At 32.2% G+C, this 21,897-nt stretch overlaps 2 protein-coding genes across 3 annotated transcripts; both read left to right on the forward strand.

The window, feature by feature from the left end:
* Positions 1–1,449: 1,449 nt before the first annotated feature.
* Positions 1,450–5,203, forward strand: LOC111366791 (sm-like protein LSM1B). 2 transcript variants are annotated; one of them, XM_022987489.1, is made up of 5 exons: positions 1,450–1,859; positions 3,719–3,787; positions 3,883–3,998; positions 4,250–4,312; positions 4,839–5,203. In XM_022987489.1, the coding sequence occupies exons 1-5, from the start codon at positions 1,799–1,801 to the stop codon at positions 4,914–4,916; spliced, it is 387 nt and encodes a 128-aa protein (XP_022843257.1). In that variant the 5' UTR covers positions 1,450–1,798; the 3' UTR covers positions 4,917–5,203. The 2 variants fall into 2 exon arrangements, with proteins under 2 accessions (XP_022843257.1, XP_022843262.1); XM_022987494.1 differs by lacking the exon at positions 4,250–4,312.
* A 1,495-nt stretch (positions 5,204–6,698) lies between these two features.
* LOC111366802 (oligouridylate-binding protein 1B-like) lies at positions 6,699–12,985 on the forward strand. Its single transcript, XM_022987499.1, has 12 exons — positions 6,699–6,988; positions 8,056–8,117; positions 8,546–8,648; positions 8,757–8,833; positions 8,955–9,016; positions 9,124–9,211; positions 9,421–9,496; positions 9,585–9,615; positions 11,353–11,472; positions 11,762–11,847; positions 12,137–12,313; positions 12,544–12,985. The coding sequence occupies exons 1-12, from the start codon at positions 6,881–6,883 to the stop codon at positions 12,796–12,798; spliced, it is 1,245 nt and encodes a 414-aa protein (XP_022843267.1). The 5' UTR covers positions 6,699–6,880; the 3' UTR covers positions 12,799–12,985.
* Positions 12,986–21,897: the final 8,912 nt, after the last annotated feature.

Below are 21,897 nucleotides of genomic sequence, written 5' to 3' on the forward strand. Positions count from 1 at the left end.
ATATATATGTATGTATGTATGTATGTATGTATGTATGTATGTATGTATGTATATTTTTTTTTTCTAAATAAGTTTTTATGTTATTTTATTTTTCTAAGTAACGTCTTTCTTAAAATAAATTTTTATTTTATTTTTTTAAGTAACGTTTTTTAAATAAGTTCTTATTTGGTTTTATTTTTTAAAAAACAAGATTTTATTTTATTTTTTTTAAAAATTTATTATATGCATAATGCAAAGTTACAATTTTACTCATTTTAAAATTAATGAAATGGGGTGGAAAGAAGTTGGGTGGCTATGATGAAGTGTTATATAAAATTGAGGGGTCATGGTGAAATAAAATTAAATTGAATGATCCTAGTGACACTAAGTATAAAATTTGGACCGTTGATGTATTTAACTTAATACCAAATGATATGGGTGGTTGAGTTTCTTGGGCCTAATCGTACCAAATGCGCTTACCATCTTACTTCATGCACAATTTTGAAAATCGTCATTTATAAGGCTTAGCTAAACATGTCGAATTATTAATTTCATTCACACAAACCAAAGTTGTTCTAAGTAAATATTTAGATTACTGAATTGAACGAGATTAATTTCTACATTAAAAATTTGACAACGCTAGGATATAATTTTACAGAACGCGGTCTCAAGTGGAGGACTATAAATCTTAAAGAAAAAGATTGTCACCTTGCAAAGAAAAGAAGAATAAAACCTAAATAAATAACTCTTTATCTTTATCATTCTGTTAGTGCGTAGATTAGTTGCACTCTTTTCTGTGTGAATGATTAATCTACTGTAACTATATATATATAAAATTGGCCTTCTATTTCGAGAAAAAAAAAAAAATGTGGCTTCAGTGTAATAAACTCAATACTTCAACGGTCAACTGAGAATTTCTCCCCCGGAGTGTATTATGAGAAAAATATTAGGGTCCGTTTGATTGCAAATATGAAATTGAATTACCTAGAAAACGAATTTTAGGGAATTGAATTGCCTAAAAATTATTTTTCTGGGAATGGTAAATTATTGTGTTTGGTTGGTATAATTTTTCATGAAATAAAAGTGTTTTTTGGTGTTCGTTTGACTTTATTTTACATGAAAATTGTCAATTAAAGGGATATAATTTACTGGTATTAGAGATGAAATTTGTTCTCATTGCCAAAACAAAAAAAATCAAAAAAATTATCTATCTTTTAATGTTCGTTTGACTTTATTTTACATGAAAATTATCAGTTAAAGGAAAATATTTTTTTACAATAATTCTCAAAATTTATTTCCATCAAATAAAAAAAAAAGTAATCGAAAATTGCAATTCTCACCATTTCTTGAATTCATGAAAAATGACTTATGTGGCCCCAAAGATGAAAATTCAATTTTAGGTAAAAATAAAATAAAATTATCAAATAAGGTTAAAATGAAAGATAAAATAAAAATTCCATTTTACATGAATTTCAATGGCTATGAAACACTACTTTACTTGAATCACTCTCATTCAAGAACTTAAAATTTCGTCATGCGTTTGTGCCTCCGACTGTACCTCAGATTTTTCCAGATCTGAACTTCAACAAAAAGTCAACACGAAATCCCCAACTTCCAGGATTCCATTTTCTTGATTAGGATTTTAGCATATTAGATCGAGACTTCTCAAAATTTTTAATTTTTTTCCCGTGAAATGGGGTGGGGAATCAAAAGAGCGCATATCTGAGCTGCCAATGCAATTCTGTTTAGTTGAGATTGTTTGTGTTAGGTGTTTTTTGTGGGATAACGTTAAAGTTGAAGTCTTTTTGTGAACTCATCAATGTCTTGGGCAGGCCCAGAAGATATTTACCTCTCTACTTCTCTTGCCAACTATCTTGACAGTAAGTTTATCTTGATTTTTTTTTTTTTTGTCGGATTTTCTTTATATTTTAAATTTGGAACGATAAATCTAATGTGCGTTTGGGTATTTCTTAATAATTGAAATCGGAATTTTCGTCGTTTTAGGGTGATATTTTCATTTGTGATAAACTGTGTCATTGGTTCTTGATGTTCTCGGTGGAATCTTTTTCTTTAAGTTTTAATGCAATTTTGGGTTGATATTCTTTCCGCGGCCTCCGCCTCTCCTCCTCTGCTGACGGTTAGGCCTGGGCGCGGTTTAGTTTGGAGTCCGAAACCGAAACCAAAACCAAATTAGTTGGTTTGGGCAAAATTCAACCCAAACCAACCCACTCTAGCTCTTAAATCGATTTGGTTCAGTTCGGTTTGGATTTTTAGTCCAAATTGAATTTTTTGTAAAAAAATTTGTCCGAGTTTTGACCCACTTAGATTACAACTAAAATCACCAAATAATTTTATGTTACAAGAATTATTGACTAACAAATAAAATCAGATTAATAGAGATGGATCAACATAAACATAAAAAAATTGTTGCTTTTTTATGCATTATCTAGCCTCACTGGTTGAGTAAGAAAAAATGGTAAGTATAATATAATGAGCTTGTGAAAGGAAATTCTCAGTGCTGTAATTCTATTAATTGAGCTGAAGGTTGCACTAACAAAGATAAATAGAAAACAGAGAAAGAAGGGGCAGGATCAGAGAGTTTAGAAGAGATTCAGATTTAGAGGAGTTGAAAAAGAGAGAGAAATAGATTCATAGAAGTGGAGAGAAGAAGAACAGAGAAACCAATGAGAGAAAGGGGGGAAATTCTGTTTTGCAACAACTCTCAACTTGTTTTTCCTCCCTCCATGTTCTCAATTTATTGAGTAGGCTATGGAATATTCTAGAATGCTTTGGTTATGGTGAGTAAAGTGAGCCATGACACACATTCCTTTAAATTTCTGGAGTTAATAGAGGGCATTGTAACCATCTCTAACATTTATAGTAACCGTCCTTACCGTTTATAGTAACCGTCCCTGAAGCTTTATTCACTAAGGTTATACTAAAAGGGTATTTTTGTTACCCAACGAAATAGGCAGCCACTATATGTTCTTGAAAGCAAGGCGAGGCAGCCTGGTTGACACCAAAAATGCAGCTCTAGGTCAATTCTTTTTTATTTCGGGTGAGGCTTGGTGGCCACCCTCCGGTACTGAATTTGCCTAGCCACAAAGGTGTATTGGCAGTTGCTACTTCCATTATCAGTGCTGGTTGATAAGCTTTACACCAGGAAGATTATAGCAGCTACCAACCTTCATATAGCTTGCCTGCTCGTTTAGATTAACACGAATAACTACCACTACTTCTATCGGAGGTTTTTTCGTGTTCCGTTCGGAGATATATTCTTGATGCCAGCGTGGCTTTGTATTCATGTGAGTAAATGACTGCTGATGTGTGGATTTTCTGAAATAGTTGTTTTTTGTGTCTTATCTTTGGAGGAGGTATTCTGTTTTTTCTTTGATATGTTTGCAAGAGTTTTGGTTAGATATTATCCTATGTTGTTTTTGAATATGAAACCTGTAAGAGTAAAGTAAACAATAAAGTCAAATCCAACTCTGTCCAATTTTCATATCAGTGTGATGGCCTTATCATTAGAATCATGTTTATGATGTGAAATTGATGCATATAAGTTATAACTAGAAGCCTTGTGAAGAACAAATTTTTTTGCATGGAATTTGACTGAGGCAAATATATGTCTGTTCATTGGAAAAATTTAAAGATTTATTATGTGCGAATACGGTTAAAATTTACATTGGCTTAGATTGGGAGGTGCGACATTTTCTATCTTATGCTTGATATTCCCCAGAGAAACTCCTTGCATTGCTGCGAGATGGACGGAAATTATTTGGGACTCTCCGGTCTTTTGACCAATTTGGTATTGATTTTCACGTTTATTGACATCAGTCATTTGATTCCCTTATGTTATTTTTTATCGAGCGTTTAACTGAACTTTGATCATCTAATTTGTAGCCAATGCTGTTCTAGAAGGTGCATGTGAGCGCATAATTGTTGGTGATCTTTACTGTGACATCCCATTAGGTCTATACATAATCCGTGGGGAAAATGTAGTGTTGATCGGCGAGCTAGTATGTGTTGTTTTACTTTTTCAGTAACTTTTATTCTCTGTTTGGCCCCTATTTCTAAACTCATTTTTCATCGAACTCATTCCAACCACACATTTCATAGAAGCTACACCTTTTATCAACTTTTAAACTACACATTTCATCAACTTTTATCGAAATCTATAAAAAATCTGATTTTTAGCAAAGCCAAACCGGGGCTTATTAGTATTCTGCTTTCTTGTGTGTAATTTTGATAATCAGATGTGATTAATTAGGATTTGGAGAAAGAAGAACTTCCCCCACATATGACTCGTGTTTCAGTAGATGAGATAAAAAGGGTAAGATTTCATGATGTTTTGTTAGTGCGTATATCAATGGAAATGACTCCGTGGCTTGTGCAAATGCTTCTGTGTTCAACTACACCTTCTTTTGGTGGGGATGTGGAGTTTCACCATTCTTACTTCAGATGTTATTATAAAGAGCCTTCCTATGACTCGCTGTTTAATGGTTTGAGGCTGGTTGTTTATCGTTTCATCGGTTGAATATATTGGAGCCTTTAATGATGCCTTTTACGCTCAATTCTTCTCACCCCCTTTTTTCTTGTAGTTGCCAAAAGTGAATTAAGTAAACGATCCTTGTCAGTGTTCTGTTGTCAAAAGGCGGAATAATAAGATAATAAAGAGACTAACCTCTAAGCCACAGTACGCGATATTCAATCTTGGAAGGGAAAAAAAACGGATATACTGTGATCTTGCATATTTCTTTTCTTCGAGAAAAATTCCACATATGTTTGCTTTCCCTTTTTATGTTTATTTAATCATGCACTTCAGCTGTTTTAGCCGCGTCTTTTTCTGTTCTTATCAGGCACAGAAAGCAGAAGAGGTGGCTTCAGATCTCAAGGGTACAATGAAAAAGCGGATGGATTTCCTCGATATGGATTGATGTGTACTTTAGTGTTTGACGTCTGGAAATATCACTTGCTCGAATGTCATTTTACTTGTGTCGCTTTTCAAAATTAGTTCTACAAGATAGAAATATATATAATTAGTAGATCTAGTTTTGAATATGATTTGTGCTTATCTTCTTGTCATCTGATGCATAGACTGATAGAAGTGGTGGAGCATATATGGCAAATCAAGTGTAGATCATTGTTGTACCAGTTTTAACAAGTACCTCCACATTGACTTTATTCTTGAGTTTTTGCAATTACTTTGGTATACCGTTAGCGATATTTGTGTTGAATTTTACAGTTCGCTGGTGAAGTTGAAATATCTTTTAGGATAAAGCTTGGTGTATATAATTTTACCACACTCGTGTGAGTGTATGGACACTCTTATGTACATAAAATTATCTTGTGTGTGTGTGTGTTTTTTTTTTTGACAAAAAATGATACGAAAAAGTTTTTTTTTTTTTTTTTTTGGATATTTTCTAAACTTCTTTCTCCCTACCAAATAAGGCCCTTGTAAAGGTGGCAAGACTAGAGAATTAAATTTATGAAGTGTTAAATAAAGGGAACTTTAAATTATTAAATCGCTCAAATTACAATAATTCGAGCCTCAAATTACACCCCTATTTGAGTCCTATTATTTGTAGATTATAATGAGATGAATAGTGTTTTTTTGAAAAATGAGTGGTTGAAAAATTTTTGATTTACGTGTAATATTATTTTATTGAAAATTGTGTAGTTAAAAGTGGGAGAGAGAAAAATTTAATTTAATGTAATGAAAAATAATGGGGCTCAAACGGGGGCGTATAACTTGAAACTTGCTAAATATGTCTCAAAATATGCTAACGATTATTTGAACGAAAATTAACATTGAAAAAGAATTTATTAGTTAATTGAAGGTGTTTAAAGATAAAAATGTGAAGAGAAGAATTGACACATTAGTCCTTGTATGGGTTTTGATTAAATGTAATTTCAGAAGAAAATGTATTTTGGAATAATGATTTTTTTGAAAAATGTGTGATTAAAAGATAGAGGAAAATTTTAAATTTACGTTTAATATTATTTTACGGAAGAATATGTAATTGAAAATGAATTTTAGAAAAAATGGAGCGAATATAGATTGAAAATTTTTATTGCAATTAAAATATTATGCACAGGTGTTAATATAATTACGAGACTCGTAATATTTTGCTATAAAAGGCTGATGAGGTAGGTTCCATTTTAATTTGTCCAGATTGTGTAGTTAAAAGTGGGAGAGAGAAAAATTTAATTTAATGTAATGAAAAATAATGGGGCTCAAACGGGGGCGTATAACTTGAAACTTGCTAAAAGATGTCTCAAAATATGCTAACGATTATTTGAACGAAAATTAACATTGAAAAAGAATTTATTAGTTAATTGAAGGTGTTTAAAGATAAAAATGTGAAGAGAAGAATTGACACATTAGTCCTTGTATGGGTTTTGATTAAATGTAATTTCAGAAGAAAATGTATTTTGAAATAGTGATTTTTTTGAAAAATGTGTGATTAAAAGATAGAGGAAAATTTTAAATTTATGTTTAATATTATTTTTATGAAAGAATATGTAATTAAAAATGAATTTTAGAAAAAATGAAGTGAATATTGATTGAAAATTTTTATTGCAATTAAAATATTATGCACAGGTGTTAATATAATTACGAGACTCGTAATATTTTGCTATAAAAGGCTGATGAGGTAGGTTCCATTTTAATTTGTCCACTCTTGGTGAGGACTGAGGCATTTCTTTCTTTCTTTCTTTCTTTCTTTTTTTTTTTTTTTTTTTTTTTTTTTTTTTTTTTTTGTTTTTTTTTTTTTTTTTTTTGGTCTTTTCCTCTTTTTTTCCCTCTCTGTGAACCCTGCCCGTTTTACAAACCCTAGAAATTTTCTCCGATCAATCAATTGAATCGGGTTTTTGGAATTTATAATCCTAATAAACGAACATGCATAACCAGAGGCTGAAGCAACAGCAACACCAGGCCTTGATGCAGCAGGCTCTACTTCAACAACAGTCTCTTTACCACCCTGGCCTCTTAGCTCCACCTCCTCAGGTTTCATTTCCTTTTTCTTTTTTTTTTCAACCTATTATTGTTGCTTATTGTGTTATTATTATTATTTTGCGTATTTTAGATGTTGACATCTGGGATATTATTATTAGTATTTCCCCATTCCCGCAATTTCAACAATCTTTCGTACTCGAAGATCGTTTGAAATTGCTCTCATTTTAATCACTTTTTAAGGTTTGCTTGTGCTTAAACCATTTTTCTTTCCGTTCTGGTGGATAATTTTTTGAACGAAGTGACTAGTTTAGGCAATTCACAGATACTTTTAAGGTTTTTGCATGATATGAGAAGGAACTTCTCGTTGATTCTGTTTAGATTTCATTTTTTATTAAATGTACTATAGTTTTGTATTTATGAATAGCTACACGTCTGTTTTTATTTTTCACTCTTGAGCCAATGGTCTGCAATTTAAGGTTTTGCTTCCAATTTTTTAATAACTATTTTAACTTTCCTAGTATCAGCCTTATATTTTATTTTGAAAACCATTATGAATCACTGAATTGACTTCTGTGGCTTTTACAAGTTTTTCCTGACATCATTTGTGTCAGGCAGTCTTATGTCAGGAGTATTTTCTTTTAAAAGTTTGTAAATAGAGAACAGGAATTAGAGAATTGCCCACTTTGGCTGTTATTGAGGATGAAGGTTATACTGTACTCTGAGATTTGTGAACTTTCTTATTACAAACTAACTTTTTGTTGCCTGATTGGAGACTTAAGAAAAACAAGTTTGAAAGGGTTATATTCTGTAATATGTGGTTTATTGCCTATGGTTTTTTCAAAGATTTCATGATCTGTTTAGTTACAGGATTTTTTTTTTGAAACTGGACAAACTTGCAGATTTACACGATTCTTCAGTTTGATATTGCTGTTGCATTTGAAATCTTCTCTTCTTGCCATTTGTGATGTTCTATCAGTGATGGCTTGTTTTTTCGGTGTTTTTACTTTTACTGTTTTTTCCCCTTGGGTGTGATGGTGATTGTGATCAGCCGATAAATCGGGAAGCCCTTTTCTGTATATTTATATTACTTTTTCCTGCTTTACCCTTTTATTTTGCAGATTGAGCCAATCCCAACTGGAAATCTGCCTCTGGGGTTTGATCCAAATACATGCCGCAGTGTGTGAGTGTTGTCACATGTTTCTCATTTTATTTTTTGTTCTTTATCTTTGTTATGTGCTTGCGTCATTTGCATATCAGTGCAATGTCTCCAAAAAAAAAAAACACACACACACGCACACGCACGCATGCAAATATGTTTAAAGCCATCCACCCCCACCCCCATTAATGTTCTGCTGCATGCTTTTGTGACCTACTTACCTTACTAAGCCTAAACCTGATCTAAGTAAATTGTTTATGTCTTTATAGATCTTCTCTATTTTCTTGTATGGATTTTCTTGTCATTATTCTTACGTTTGAATTTCCAAGGTGCTTTCTTAGCCATTATCATCTCATATTGTAATATCATGAGGAGATTCTTACAGATGCATCCATTTTTCTTTGTTTTAATTTTTTTTAACCTCCTAGGGTTTTTATGTTTGAGAAATGCAGATATGTTGGGAACATTCACACACAGGTGACTGAACCACTTCTTCAAGAGGTTTTTGCAAGTACTGGTCCTGTGGAAGGCTGCAAGCTTATTAGAAAAGAAAAGGTATTGTTCACATGCATCTTGTTTCCCATGATTACGTGACCATGAGCTGATATGGATTTTTACACCTTGAGATATTGTTGTTTTATGTTCTTTTTGTGCTCTGTGCAGTCATCCTATGGGTTTATTCATTACTTTGACCGTAGATCAGCCAGCCTTGCTATTTTTACTCTTAATGGAAGGCATCTGTAAGTAGGAAGCCTTCTCCCTTTTCTCATGGATAATTGGAAGCTCTACATATTGCCCCTTTTATTGTAGATTTAATTTCTGATGTCATATAGATTATTATCTTTATTCTGTGATTTCCAGGTTCGGGCAGCCTATTAAAGTCAATTGGGCATACACCAGTGGTCAGAAAGAGGACACATCAGGTAGGTCCCTCATAATTTCTTTTTACTGTGTTTCTTAGTTGCTTAGCATATAACAAAGTCATGTCTTGTGATTTTGGGCGTGTTATTATTTTATACCTTTTATGCAGGCCACTACAACTTGTTTGTTGGTGATCTTAGCCCTGAAGTTACTGATGCCATGTTGTATGCATGCTTTTCTGTTTACCCGAGTTGTTCGTAAGCACCTCTCTCTCTCTCTCTTCCTCTTTCCTTGTCCACAATCTCTTTCTCGATTTAACTTCCATACAGTGGTAAAAAGTCAGTTCAAACTTGGTCTTTCCCCTTGCATTGAAGTTTTTGGTTAAAATATAGTTCAGCGTTGCTGTCTGATTAATGATTTGTTTTGTTTGTTTTATAAAAATGATTATTGTCTTGTTTGTTTGCAGTGACGCTAGGGTTATGTGGGATCAAAAGACTGGTCGTTCCAGGGGGTTTGGATTTGTCTCATTCAGAAGTCAGCAGGTATGTTCCCTTGCTTTTTATTTGACTTTGTTTCGCATACTCTTGACTTCCTTCTACTCAAATTCAATTTTTTTAATTTTCTGCTCAGGATGCGCAAAGTGCAATAAATGATTTAACTGGTGAGAACATTCTCATGAATCTCTCTTCATAAGTTGTCGTTGCATAATATTTTTTTTTTTTAGCATAATGACATGGAAATACTATAGCATTACGTTACTAAGTCTGTGTGTTCATAACGAATTTAAAATAAATTAGAAAATGGTTAGTGAAATGGATATTTTAATTTGAGAAAACTTGGACAGCCAAAGTATTGGTTTTTGGGGAACCAATAATTTCCCAAAACAAACAATACTTTTGCAAAATAGTTCATTCGTAGGCTTAAAGCTTAAATACAAAATAATGCAAAACTAACGAGCACTAATTTGCTCGATATCCCCATTGTCTCCTACAAGAACTACAATTTACAATTACAAATAACCATCCACTACTAACTCAAAATTTTATAATATATATGTAAAATGAAATGGAAAAATAAAAATCATGACATTCCTACCCCTTAATGACACCCTTGTCCTCTAGGGTGAATTTTGAGAACAATTGTACTTTTCTTCGTTTTCAATTTATGATCAAATGTAAAAATATGTTAAATCTTTGTTGTAGACGCTTCATTAGTTCAACCTCATTCTTCCTTTTTATTGTGGCACTTGGTAGATGGATGATATGTCTTGATTTTGTCTATGTCCATGTTTAGCCTTCTTCTTGAAATTAGTTATTCTATTTTTTATTCTCTCCAATTTTTGAGCACTTAATGCTTCTTGAAGACCACTGAATATGGATGCCCATTTCCTAGGCTACAAAAACATTTTAACCGACATTTTTCTATCCTTTTTGCACATCAGTTGGTTGCAGTAATGAAGAATATTGTTGTTACAAGTCTCATCCTAGATTAGCAATAGTTTTCCATCTTCAAAACTTTTGGTGGTAGCCGATGTTTGATTTCTTACATGCTCAACGTCACAAGGAATGGATCTTTGTCTTTGCACTGTAGAAAGCCGAATCACTATTCTGCTACTTTATTGTGAATGCTTCGAGACCTTAAAATTTTCAGATCGACATTTAGTATCTTTATCGCATGATAACGATAAAAATACCTACTTAATATCTAACAGCTCAAAAAACTCGTTCATCTTGGACTGAAGTTCTCTTTGACTGTTAGTCATAGTTTTCACTGTCTTTTCCGAGCGCTACACGTTCCTGCAATTCGTATATGCTGGCACGGGTACAAATGCTGTGTTCACGGTTTATTCCTAATTAATTTAAATCAAAATAGGGAATGATTACCGAAATGGATAGGTTAATTGGAGGAAACCTGGACCTCCCATATTGGTTTTCGAGGAAGCAATAGCCTCCCTGAACAAACAGTATGTTCGTAAAATATTTTATTCATAAGTATTCATTGACAGTTTATGTATGAAATACACTTTCACCTAAAACCAAGAGTACTAATTTGCTCCATAACTTCACTGTCTTCTATGATTTATTTTATTTGTAATTTTTTTGTTTTATTTAATTTTGATTTAGTCCAATATAAGCAGTTGTGAGTTGTTATTTCTTCTTTTACTTTAGTTATTGTAGGGGATAGTGAGGAAATGATGCCAATTATGCTACTTTGTTGTAGGAGAAAATGTGAAAATGATCTTGTATTTATATTCTAAAGAAATGAATACGATGTCAAAGAATTATTCTACAAACTTATGTTTCTTGTACGAATAAATTCTTGCCCGGATCATATTACTTATCTCAAACAAAAAGAATAGGTAATTTACTGTCTAATATTCTCTCTGACTACCACTCAGGGAAATGGCTTGGCAGCAGGCAGATACGTTGCAATTGGGCCACAAAAGGTGCTGGTACCAGTGATGACAAGCAGGATTCGGATGCCAAAAGTGTAGTGGAACTAATGAATGGCACCTTGGGTGAGCAAGAAAAATTGACTGCAAGAATTATGGGAAACATATAAAAGATGGTCTCGTAGAAAAATACTAAATGGTAGTCATTGATTGAAACTAAGTAATTTGAGGCCTTGCCATATGAATTTATTTAAGAAAAACTGGATTTAAGTGATTGTAATTTCTTTTGTTCCATTTCTCGCTGAGAATTATGCTTCAGACGTGATTTTGTGATTAACTTACAGATAATTATTTTTTTACTAGTTGATGCCCAACGAGAAAAATAATCATATTTGTTGGCTTTTGCTTTTTACAGAAGATGTTAAAGAGGCTACAAATAGTGATATACCCGATAATAACCCTCAATACACCACAGTGTATGTTGGTAATCTTGCTCCAGAGGTAAGAAACTTTCGATTCCATGTGATGTCTCACTCTCATGACTTGTTTATTCCTTCCAAGGATTTTATTTACAGAGAATTTTTTCTTTTTCAAGTTGCTAAAGGTAAACCCTTGGAATATTTGATAAATTATGAGGGCTTTGGGGAGATTATTGCTAGGATTTCACGCATTATCCCTATTTACTCTACATAGACATGTTTGATCACGAAGCTTCTTAATCCTCAACCATGACCCCACCCAAAAACTAATATTCTTCTTCATGCATTTTCCATTGCATTTGCTTTACCAGGTTACCCAGGTTGATCTCCATCGCCACTTCCATTCCCTTGGTGCTGGAGCAATCAAGGAAGTTCGAGTTCAGCGTGACAAAGGATTTGGTTTTGTAAGATATAGTACCCATGCAGAGGCCGCATTGGCCATTTCACTGGGAAATAATCAATCATTTTTCTTTGGCAAACAAATCAAGGTAATGCCCTCATAGTTGCTTGCTTATAAGGCAGGGGAATAGATATTCAGCTGGAAAAGGATGTTTTGCCAGATAGCTGTCCTTGTCAAAAGCTATTGTTGACAAGGAAAAAAATCTGATTTTTGAGAAGAAAAAATATTCATTTAGCCAATCTGACTTAGGGAATAAGGCTTGGAATGTTCGTTTATAGTTTTAGCTCGAACTCATCAATGTTTTTCAAATGCCTGCAGTGTTCATGGGGAAACAAGCCAACTCCAGCTGGAACAAGCTCAAACCCTCTCCCACCACCTGCACCTGCACCTTTTCCGGGCCTTCAAGCGACAGACCTTCTGGCTTATGAACGGCAACTTGCAATGAGCAAGATGGGTGGCATACATCCTTTGAAGCAAGCATCTTTGGGAATGGGTGCTGGTACTAGCCAAGCCATCTATGATAGTGGTTTCCAGAATGTTGCTGCTGCTCAGCAGTTTATGTACTACCAATGATTTAACTAGATTGGATATCATGTGAAGATCCTTCGAGTGCCCATTTGGACTTTGTACTTTGTAGGACGAGTTTCTAATATTTCTGTTTTGGGCTGTTCCCTGACTTTATATGCTTGCCCTTGTGTATTGTTACACACGTTATGTATGCATGAATTGGTTATATAGGATGTGCGTGCCATTATTGAAAGGAAAATGGCCTCACTAATTTAGCTCCGTGTTCGTATAATATATATACACACAGACACCCCCCTTTAGATTAAATAATGATATAAATAAGAGTAGTTTATATTTGTTGATAACAAGATACGTTAAATTGGGGTATATAAAAAAGTTAGGAAAGTGAGTTATAACTTGAATCAATCAAAAAATAAGTCTATTTTTATGAGGATGGAGGGAATATAAGATGACAATTAAAATTTCAAATCAATTAAAGTCAACTGATATCACTGCATCTAAAGAGGGGCGGGGGGGGGGAATGTGTGTGCGTGTGTGTGAGAGAGAGAGAGTTGTTTTCATTTCATTTGTGAGTAAGTCCTTTGCTCTATTTTTTTTGAAATTTTTAACTAAACATTTCATTAAATTCACACTTTCATCAAATTTTTAATTTTATATTTCACCAATTTTTATCAAAATTCATTAAACTCTTATTTTTATCCGAACCAAATAGAGGCATAGTTTGTTTGGGAGAGATTTTTGAAAAATAAAATTATTTTATTGGGAGAATGTATGATTGAAATTAAGTTATAAAAAAATTAAATAAGTTGTGCCAAACTAACAATGAGTTGGATGTTTAAATTTAAAGATGTTGATTATACAGAAACAATTTAAATAGAGTTACATAAAAATTTCTGCATTGATAATATTATCCTTTTTTTCTTCCAAAACTGAATACAGATTTCCTTGTAAATTTTATGTCAAATGTAGAGAAAAATTACCTTTATACTTTTCAATCTAATTTTATGAGTGAGATGGGAGCACCACTTCAATTTGACAATTAAAAAAATAATAAAAAAAAGTAAACAAACAAAGATTAAAGCCCATAAAAAGTGTCCCATTTTAAACCAGAGTAAATTACACCCCAGCATACTTTTACAGATTCGTGTTCTAAAAATTAGGTGGGAAGTTTCACATTTCACAAATCGGATATTTTATATTTAAATATTAAATATACAATTTTCATCCCAAATCTTAATCAATTTCTCTCTCTATATCCTACTTCTGTCGGCGGCTGTGCACACATGACGCTGTCAGTGCTACGCTCACACAATCGCTGTCGGCGCAGCGCTGACATAGCGCCACACGATGGGCAACAACCCCTCACGCTCTGGACGCCATTTGCCTAGCTTTTACATAGAGATTACAACACCACTTGTTGCTTTTGTGGTGTGGCAACTGACAATGATGGTTTCCAGGCTCCTGCTTTTGTCTCATGACGTTGTTTTTGCCAGTGGTAATGCAGGCAGTATTAGTGTGCGATGGTGGGGTGAATTTGTAGATTTTTTTGGTAAGTGTGGTGGTTTGTAGTGTTGTGTAGATTGAAATAGAGGAGGTGGCTGCAGTGGTGGCGGTTGTGTGGTGTGTGAATGGTAGGGATGACAATCGGGCTTGTCGGTTCGGGCCGCCCGTGGCTCGACTCGGAAAAATCTCGAGCCGAGTCCCATTTTTAAGTGCTAGGCAAAGCTCGAGCCGGCCTACGTGGCTTGCCAGCTCAGAGCATATATTAAAAAAAATAAAAAAATAAAAAAGGCAGCTGGTGCTACTAAAAATAGGGCAGCGGGTTGCTGCCAAACATGGCAACAACCTGCTGCCATTTTATTTAATAATAATAATAAAATCCAAAACAAACGAAATCTGAACCGACTCGGCTTGGCTCAGAAAGGCCCGAGCTAAAAGCTCGGGTTGAGCATAATTTTTTTTTGTCGAGCTTTTGCTCGGCTCAACTCGGGCTCGGAAAAAAGCTCGAATATTTTACCCGAGCCCGAGCCTAGAATTTTGGCTCACGAGCCGACTCGATTCGACTCGTTGACATCCCTAGTGAATGGTGGTTTTACGGGTGCTGTGGTGGCAAGGCAGTGGTTCTGGAGGCAGCTTGTGACCAATTATTTGGGTGCGGTAGTGTTAAATCGATGGTGGATCTGGTGGTGGGGTGGCTTTTGTTGATGGAGGTAGTAGTGGTGGTGGTGAATCTGGCATGGATGTGTTGGTGGTTGGTGGTTTGTAATTGAAAATGGTGGTTTGTCTGTGGTTGTGGTGGTGAGGTCGTTGTGAATTTGGCGCGACAATTTGTTTGTGTTTTTTTTTTTCAATGTGTTCGATTTGTTGTAGGTAATGGTGGTTTTGGCCTTGACGGCGATAATGGTACTGTTGGGGACAGTGGTGAGGTAGTGGTCACAAGCATTGATGGTAGTCATAAATTATTTGGTTGACTGTAACCATTAAATTGGTTAATCTGTGACCAATAAATAATATGTGACCAATAAAAGAGATGAATTTTGATCAAGAAATAATGTGTGACCTAAAAAATTGTTAATTTGTAACCGATACTTTTGATAATTTGTGGCTGTCTAATAAGTTGTGATTTATAATGTTCGTGATTTGTGATCGATGAACAAATTGTGACTTATAAAATTTTTGAATTGTAATCGTGAAATAATTTGTGAGATATAAAAATTTTGATTAGTTACCAACAAATAACATGTGACTAACTAAATTTGTGAATTTGTGATCAAATTGTATAAATTTGTAACTTTAATATATTTAATTAATAAAATATATAACCAGTTAATTAAATTATAAATAAATTGTAATAAATATATAATTTTTGAAATTTGAAACTTTTAATCTTAATTTTGAAATAGGTGATAGTTAATCTCTTATTTATGAATTTTTCCCTTTAAACAATCTTTACTATTAATTAATTGAAAGACGATTTCACAAAGTTCCCAAAAAAAAAAAAAAAAAAAGAATTGTATAATTGTTCAAAAATATTTCTCCAATATCCATAGTTTGGCATTCGGGTAATCAGTCCTTAATAATAATAATAACTGCACTATAACAAAGGCAATCAACCTTTGCTCATTTTATTTTATTTTTATTTATGTCATCAACTTTTTATTAATTAATAGTTAATCTATGATAGCAGTTTACTTCCAAATAAGTTGGGACGTTGGAAGACTTACTTTTCCTTCATATTTTAAAATAATCAAAATAAAGAATAAAAATGGAATATTTGTCTCTCATTTCAAAGTACGTTAATAAAATATTAGATCTGAAACCTTTAGAAACAAGATTTACTAATTAATTGAAAGATAAGAATGAGATTGAACTAAAAAAATTGAGGTACAAGTGCAACAATGAGCAAATTTTGAGGACTTTCACAATAATTAATAATTTCTCTGTAATAGGAATAGTATGTTAATATAATTACTTTTTTGATATAAATATACCCCATTTTAATTGCATCACAGGTTCTTGGCCTTCACATAATGTCACACTCAGATCCCCAATTTTAACACTTTCTTAACCTTCAATATTTCATTAATTAGTACATGTTTTTTACAACATTTCTCATCCAAAAATTTGTTTAGTGTGCTTTAAAATAAGAGGCAAATATCTAATTGCACATTATTATTATTATTATTATTATTATTATTATTATTATTATTATTATTATTAAAATGCGAGGGGCAAAAAGTCTTTTTATGCCCTTCAATATAATATTTGGATGAAAGTGACAAGACGTGCCAATTAGTGAAAAGTAGTTGATGATTCTAGCAATATGTTTAGCATTACTCAATTAATATACATTTTATGCAACATAATCGCTCTTTACTAATGTTTATGCCTAAATCAATATTTTTATTTTTTAAATTTTAATAGTTCAAATAAAATTCAACTTATAGTAATTTGATGCATTGCTTTATAATTCATTAATGCAGAAATACCACCACCTATGATGAAAAGATGTATTTGGTTAAAGTTCGATTGTGATCCGAATTCTATTTGAGGGTTCAATTGGGAGTTTTTAGTTGAAGTAGTTTTGAAGCAGTCAAAGATGTACAAGCAGGGAGAACATTCGCGTTGAAGATCGTTCACTGGCTGCTCAAGCAAAAAAGTCAATAACATCACTGCTCACTAGCTGTGAGGGCACCGCTCTAGTGATTGTGTTATATGGTGCAATTGGGTTTCACGAATTTGGCAGCTTTTTCTTTCCTATTCAATCTCAAACATTATGATATTGGTGATGCATATTGTACTAGGACCCTACTTTGGGTTAGGTTCTTTGTATTATATACACAACGAATAAATCTTTGGAAAAGTCACCCAACACAATTTTTATAATTCTCCATTATTTTATATCAGTAAATTCTCCGATTCTGCCCTCGATTTTTTTCGGGGGTCTTGAATTTTGAAGTAAATCTTGTGTCTATGTTATTATTTTTGATACTACCATTTCCCGACTTTTGTTTCAACATATTCTAATGAAAATGCAATATCTTGTGGGGAATGAGGCAAGGATGGGATGGGAACGGGAACGAGGACATGGAGGAGGAACATGGTCCTCATATCGAACCTATTCCTAATTTTTTATGCTGTTAAATCTAAATTGTATTTAAAAATAAGTAAAACTAGTAAATGAAGATATTTTAATATTCGTCCAACTTCTTTTGATAGGGCAGGACTAGAAGGGTCATCCAGACTTCTTGCTTTTTCTAGCAAATAGACTATTTCCATCAAGGGACCGATGCTTCTAAGTTCAAAAACGTTAAACATGTGTGAATGGTATACCATCATAAAAATAACTTAGAGAGGAGAATAATAATGCAATTCATTTAAAGTTTAGATGATCATCGCTCTATGTGACAATTGAGGAAGTGCAATGCTATCCAATGCATAAAAATGTATTGAAAATTCATTGTATGGATCTATGATCATCTAAACTCATAAATAACATTACTCAAAGGAAATCATCCTACGAAAAGTGCAAGTAAAATATAAGTGAAAGATTAGAGATTAAAATGCTCTATCTCAAAGGTTAAGGACCAAAATACAAATAAATCGAGGACCTTCTCTGTTATTTTCCATATATAGAAAAGGGTGAACGTCTCTTCACTCCGCTTGGGGGATTTTTCTAAATGGCCTATCACTATTCATTCTTGTCAAAATGTCTATAATACCCTTAATGAAATGACTTGCCATATTTTGCACAAAATATCCCAATTTATTGGAATAGTTCCACAATTCTTCTATTTCTCTCATTTCGAATTTTAATATATAGTTCCATCCTTTGATCTAATAAATTAGCATGATCTGTAATATAATTGTCATATAATTCTTTAAGATTATCATATTCCTTAGATAATATATCCATAGTCTCTAATTGAGAAATTTTTTTTTTATTTTTTCTAATAGTCTTTCTAACAGATTATCTAATCTTTTAATTGTATAGCTGGGCATCATTTAGATAATTCCTTACAAGCTTTATGAATAATAATAATATGATAGATAAGTTTTTTGCAAACATGAAAAATAATAATCCCTACGATTCTTTCAAGATATTAGAAGAATTCTTTCTAAATTTAACAAAGACAATAATTTTACCTTACTTATGATCTTAAATTTGTATTCTTAGAATCGAGTGATCTTCAGGCTCTGAATCTGCAAACTGCTCCCTCAAACGGCATTTTGCCTTAATGGAAATTCTGCTATTTCAGTTTCTTGCCCTCACTGTATCTTTTCTTAGAATTAAGAATAAGGATTTTAAGTAAAGAAAATTCTCTCTTTGTTAAAGTAAGAAAGAAATTATCTTCTTCAATCTGTCAAGAATCTATGGGATAGAAAGTTTAGAAACTCATATTTTTCTGATATCAAAAGATTGAGATTTTATTTCTATAATGATTTATACAATATTTCTATTGTATACAAGGGGTTTCCAGAAAAACTGGTTTTAAAGAAAGCTTAAGGAAAGAGGATGGTTTCTAACTCGAGATGCTCCATTCTTTCCCAAAGACCTCTATTTATACATGACTCAAACTTACTATTATTGGTCTACTACATCATTGAATACATCAGAATTTGAAAAATGCTCACATGCCTCTCTATTCTTTTCCTCCTGGTGTCTACATTTTCACATGCGTTTTTTGCTTTTTCATCAAAAAGACATCTTTTCCTCTATTATTGCCTCTTCATCTTTGGCTCTATATACAGCTGACTAGATGCTTTAGTAGTGGTAGGTCCCTTTTTACTTATCTCCATTCATCTTTCATCTTGAAAAATCAATCTTTTTAATCTTGTCTGCATGTGGGGCACTCCATCAGTCTGCATGACTCTTGGATTGTTGTAGGACTTCCATTAATTTGATGAGTATCAAATTTCTAGATATATTCTTTCAAAATAGTAGATTTTTCTTTTCCATTATTCATAAGAAGTGTCCATCCTTCATATTGACACAAGCATCTGAATTTTTTATTAAGTAAGTTCTTTGCAATGTTGTAAAGAACTTTCATTCCCAAAATTCTCCGGGATTTTATCCATAATTTATTGATTTTAGGCAATGGTTTATTATTTCGACCAACTTCAATCTGAAAATCTCGGCCAACATATCCAATTGTGATAATATGTTCAGCAGGATAGTATATCCTTCCATCAACCTCGGGACTTATTGAATAAAATTTGATATAAATCGATCTCCCTTGGGCAAATTTTGAAACTTCTGCCCTGAATATATCATCAAAATTTTCAATTTCTTTTAAATCTTTTCCTGGATAGATCAAATCCATAAATCCATAATCTGCTGCCATTTTGACCATGAAAGAGTCTGCATCTTTGGTAATTATTAATCTGGGATAAACATGATCTCCTGATGCAATAAAGTGTGATTCATTTTCTTCTAATTCATAAACAATTTTGGCAAATGATCTATATTCTTCTTCTTTTGATGATAAAGGGGTATCATCATCTTCATCAATTTTGATCCTGATAACTCTTGTATGTTTATCACCATTTTTTATAGTCACCTTCCGGGGACTTGCTATGTCTCGTTTGATATTACTGGGTCCACTGTTGCTTCCTAGCTATGTACGTGTTTGTATTTTGGAGATTGAATCAATTGGTATTTCCTGTTTGGTATTTAATGATTCGAATTGTGAAGTAATATCAATAATTCTGTCATTCAATTCTTTGGTATATTTGAAATGAGAATTAGAGATTTCCACCAACAATTTGACATTTTGTTGGATAGATTCTGTCATTTGCTCAATTTCAATTTTCATATCTTCTGATTCTTCCACGAGGAATTTCATTCGTCTGTTGACATCTATTAATGAATGATATTATCCATCTCCAAATTCGATATTCCTGCTCAAAAAATCTGCAAGATAGTTATTTATTCATTTAATATGAATATTATCAAAATTGTAGAATGATAAATATGATTGCTATCTGTGTAACCTTCTATATTGAGGTTCCATAGGTAACTTATTTCTAATAAGTCCTGCAACTTGAGAATTATCAGTTTCAACAATAAATTTTTTAGATAAAAGGAATAATGAAAACTTTTTTATTCCTCTAATAATTGCTAACAATTCTTTTTCATAAGTAGTATAATTTATTTCTGTTTGGTTAAAAGTTCCACTTGAATATCTGCATATTTCATTTAAATCTGTTTTTAATATAGCTGTCCAATATTTATCCGAGGCATCAGTATTAACAATTAGATTATCTTTTTTCATCTGGTAACTTTAATTTTGGTAAATTTTTACATTCTTCTTTTAATGATTTAACAATTTCAGTATGTTCTTTGTTCCAACCTTTAGTATTTATTTTTCTAAGTAGAATTTGTATTTTATGTCTCTTTTTTGAGAGATTTTCAATAAATCTTTCAACATAGTTTAAATATCCTAAAAAATTTTGTATTTGTTATTTGGATTTTAATTCATTTGGAAAGCTTTCTATCTTTTTAGATATATGAGTCTGTAATTTTATTCCTTTTCTATCTATTGATAATCCCAGAAAATCTATTTCTTATTTCTCAATTATAGATTCCTTTTTAGAAGTACAATTCCTTCCTTTTTGTATTCATTTATGAATTGTAATAAATTATTCCTATATTCTTTTTTATTATTAGAGCATATTAGTATATCATCTATATAAACAATAAGAAAATCACTAAACTTTTTGAATATATTATCTATTTTCCTTTGAAATATTTGTGGTGCATTTTTTAAACCAAATGGCATAACTAACCATTCATAATTTCCTTAAGGTGTATTAAAAGCTGTATATTGTATACTATCTTCTTCCATTTTTATTTGCCAAAATTCTGATTTACAATCAAATTTGAAATAATATTGTTTTCCTTTTGCAAGGTTTATTAGGACTTCTTTAGTTGGTAAAAAGTACCCATCAAATTTAGTACATTTATTTAATTCCTTATAGTTTATTACCATTCTAACTTTTCCTCTAATCTGCTCAGAATGTTTCATAACCATAAAAGCTGGACTACTATGAGGTCCATTACTGAGTCTAATTAAATTTTGTTTTAATAGTTCTTTTATTTGAATTTTAAATTCTTGCATATCCTGTAAGGTATAAATCATTGGTCTGATTCTTATTATAATATTTTCTGTTAATTCTATTTTAGCTCTAGGATGATATGGTTTCCAAAATAATAATGGGTTTTCTCCATAAATTTTTTCTAATTGTTCTATGGTTTTTTCCATACTTATTTCTATTTCTGTTTTTAGGATTTTTTTATATGATAGTTTTTTATTTTTTAGTTCATCTTGTACTATTGGTCGTTTTTCCCATTTATCACCACGCTGGGCTGGTTGAACTCTGTAGGGTCTAAATTCTCTTGGTATTTTTAATAGATGTGCACAAGGTGTTTGTAACATTATCATGTAATTATTTTGTTTATAGTATTGAAATTGTTGGATAAAGTCATTTCCTAATAATATATCACATTCTAATTTATTATAATTATATACTTTATTTATTATAACTTGTTTACTACCAAGTATTATATTAACTTTTTCAACACTATCAATTATTTGAGTGCTTTCTTCAGTCACTCGTGTTATTTTTATTCCATGATTTTAT

Source organism: Olea europaea, chromosome 2 (genome assembly GCF_002742605.1).
Source record: "Olea europaea var. sylvestris chromosome 2, O_europaea_v1, whole genome shotgun sequence".
Taxonomy (NCBI): Eukaryota; Viridiplantae; Streptophyta; class Magnoliopsida; order Lamiales; family Oleaceae; genus Olea; species Olea europaea.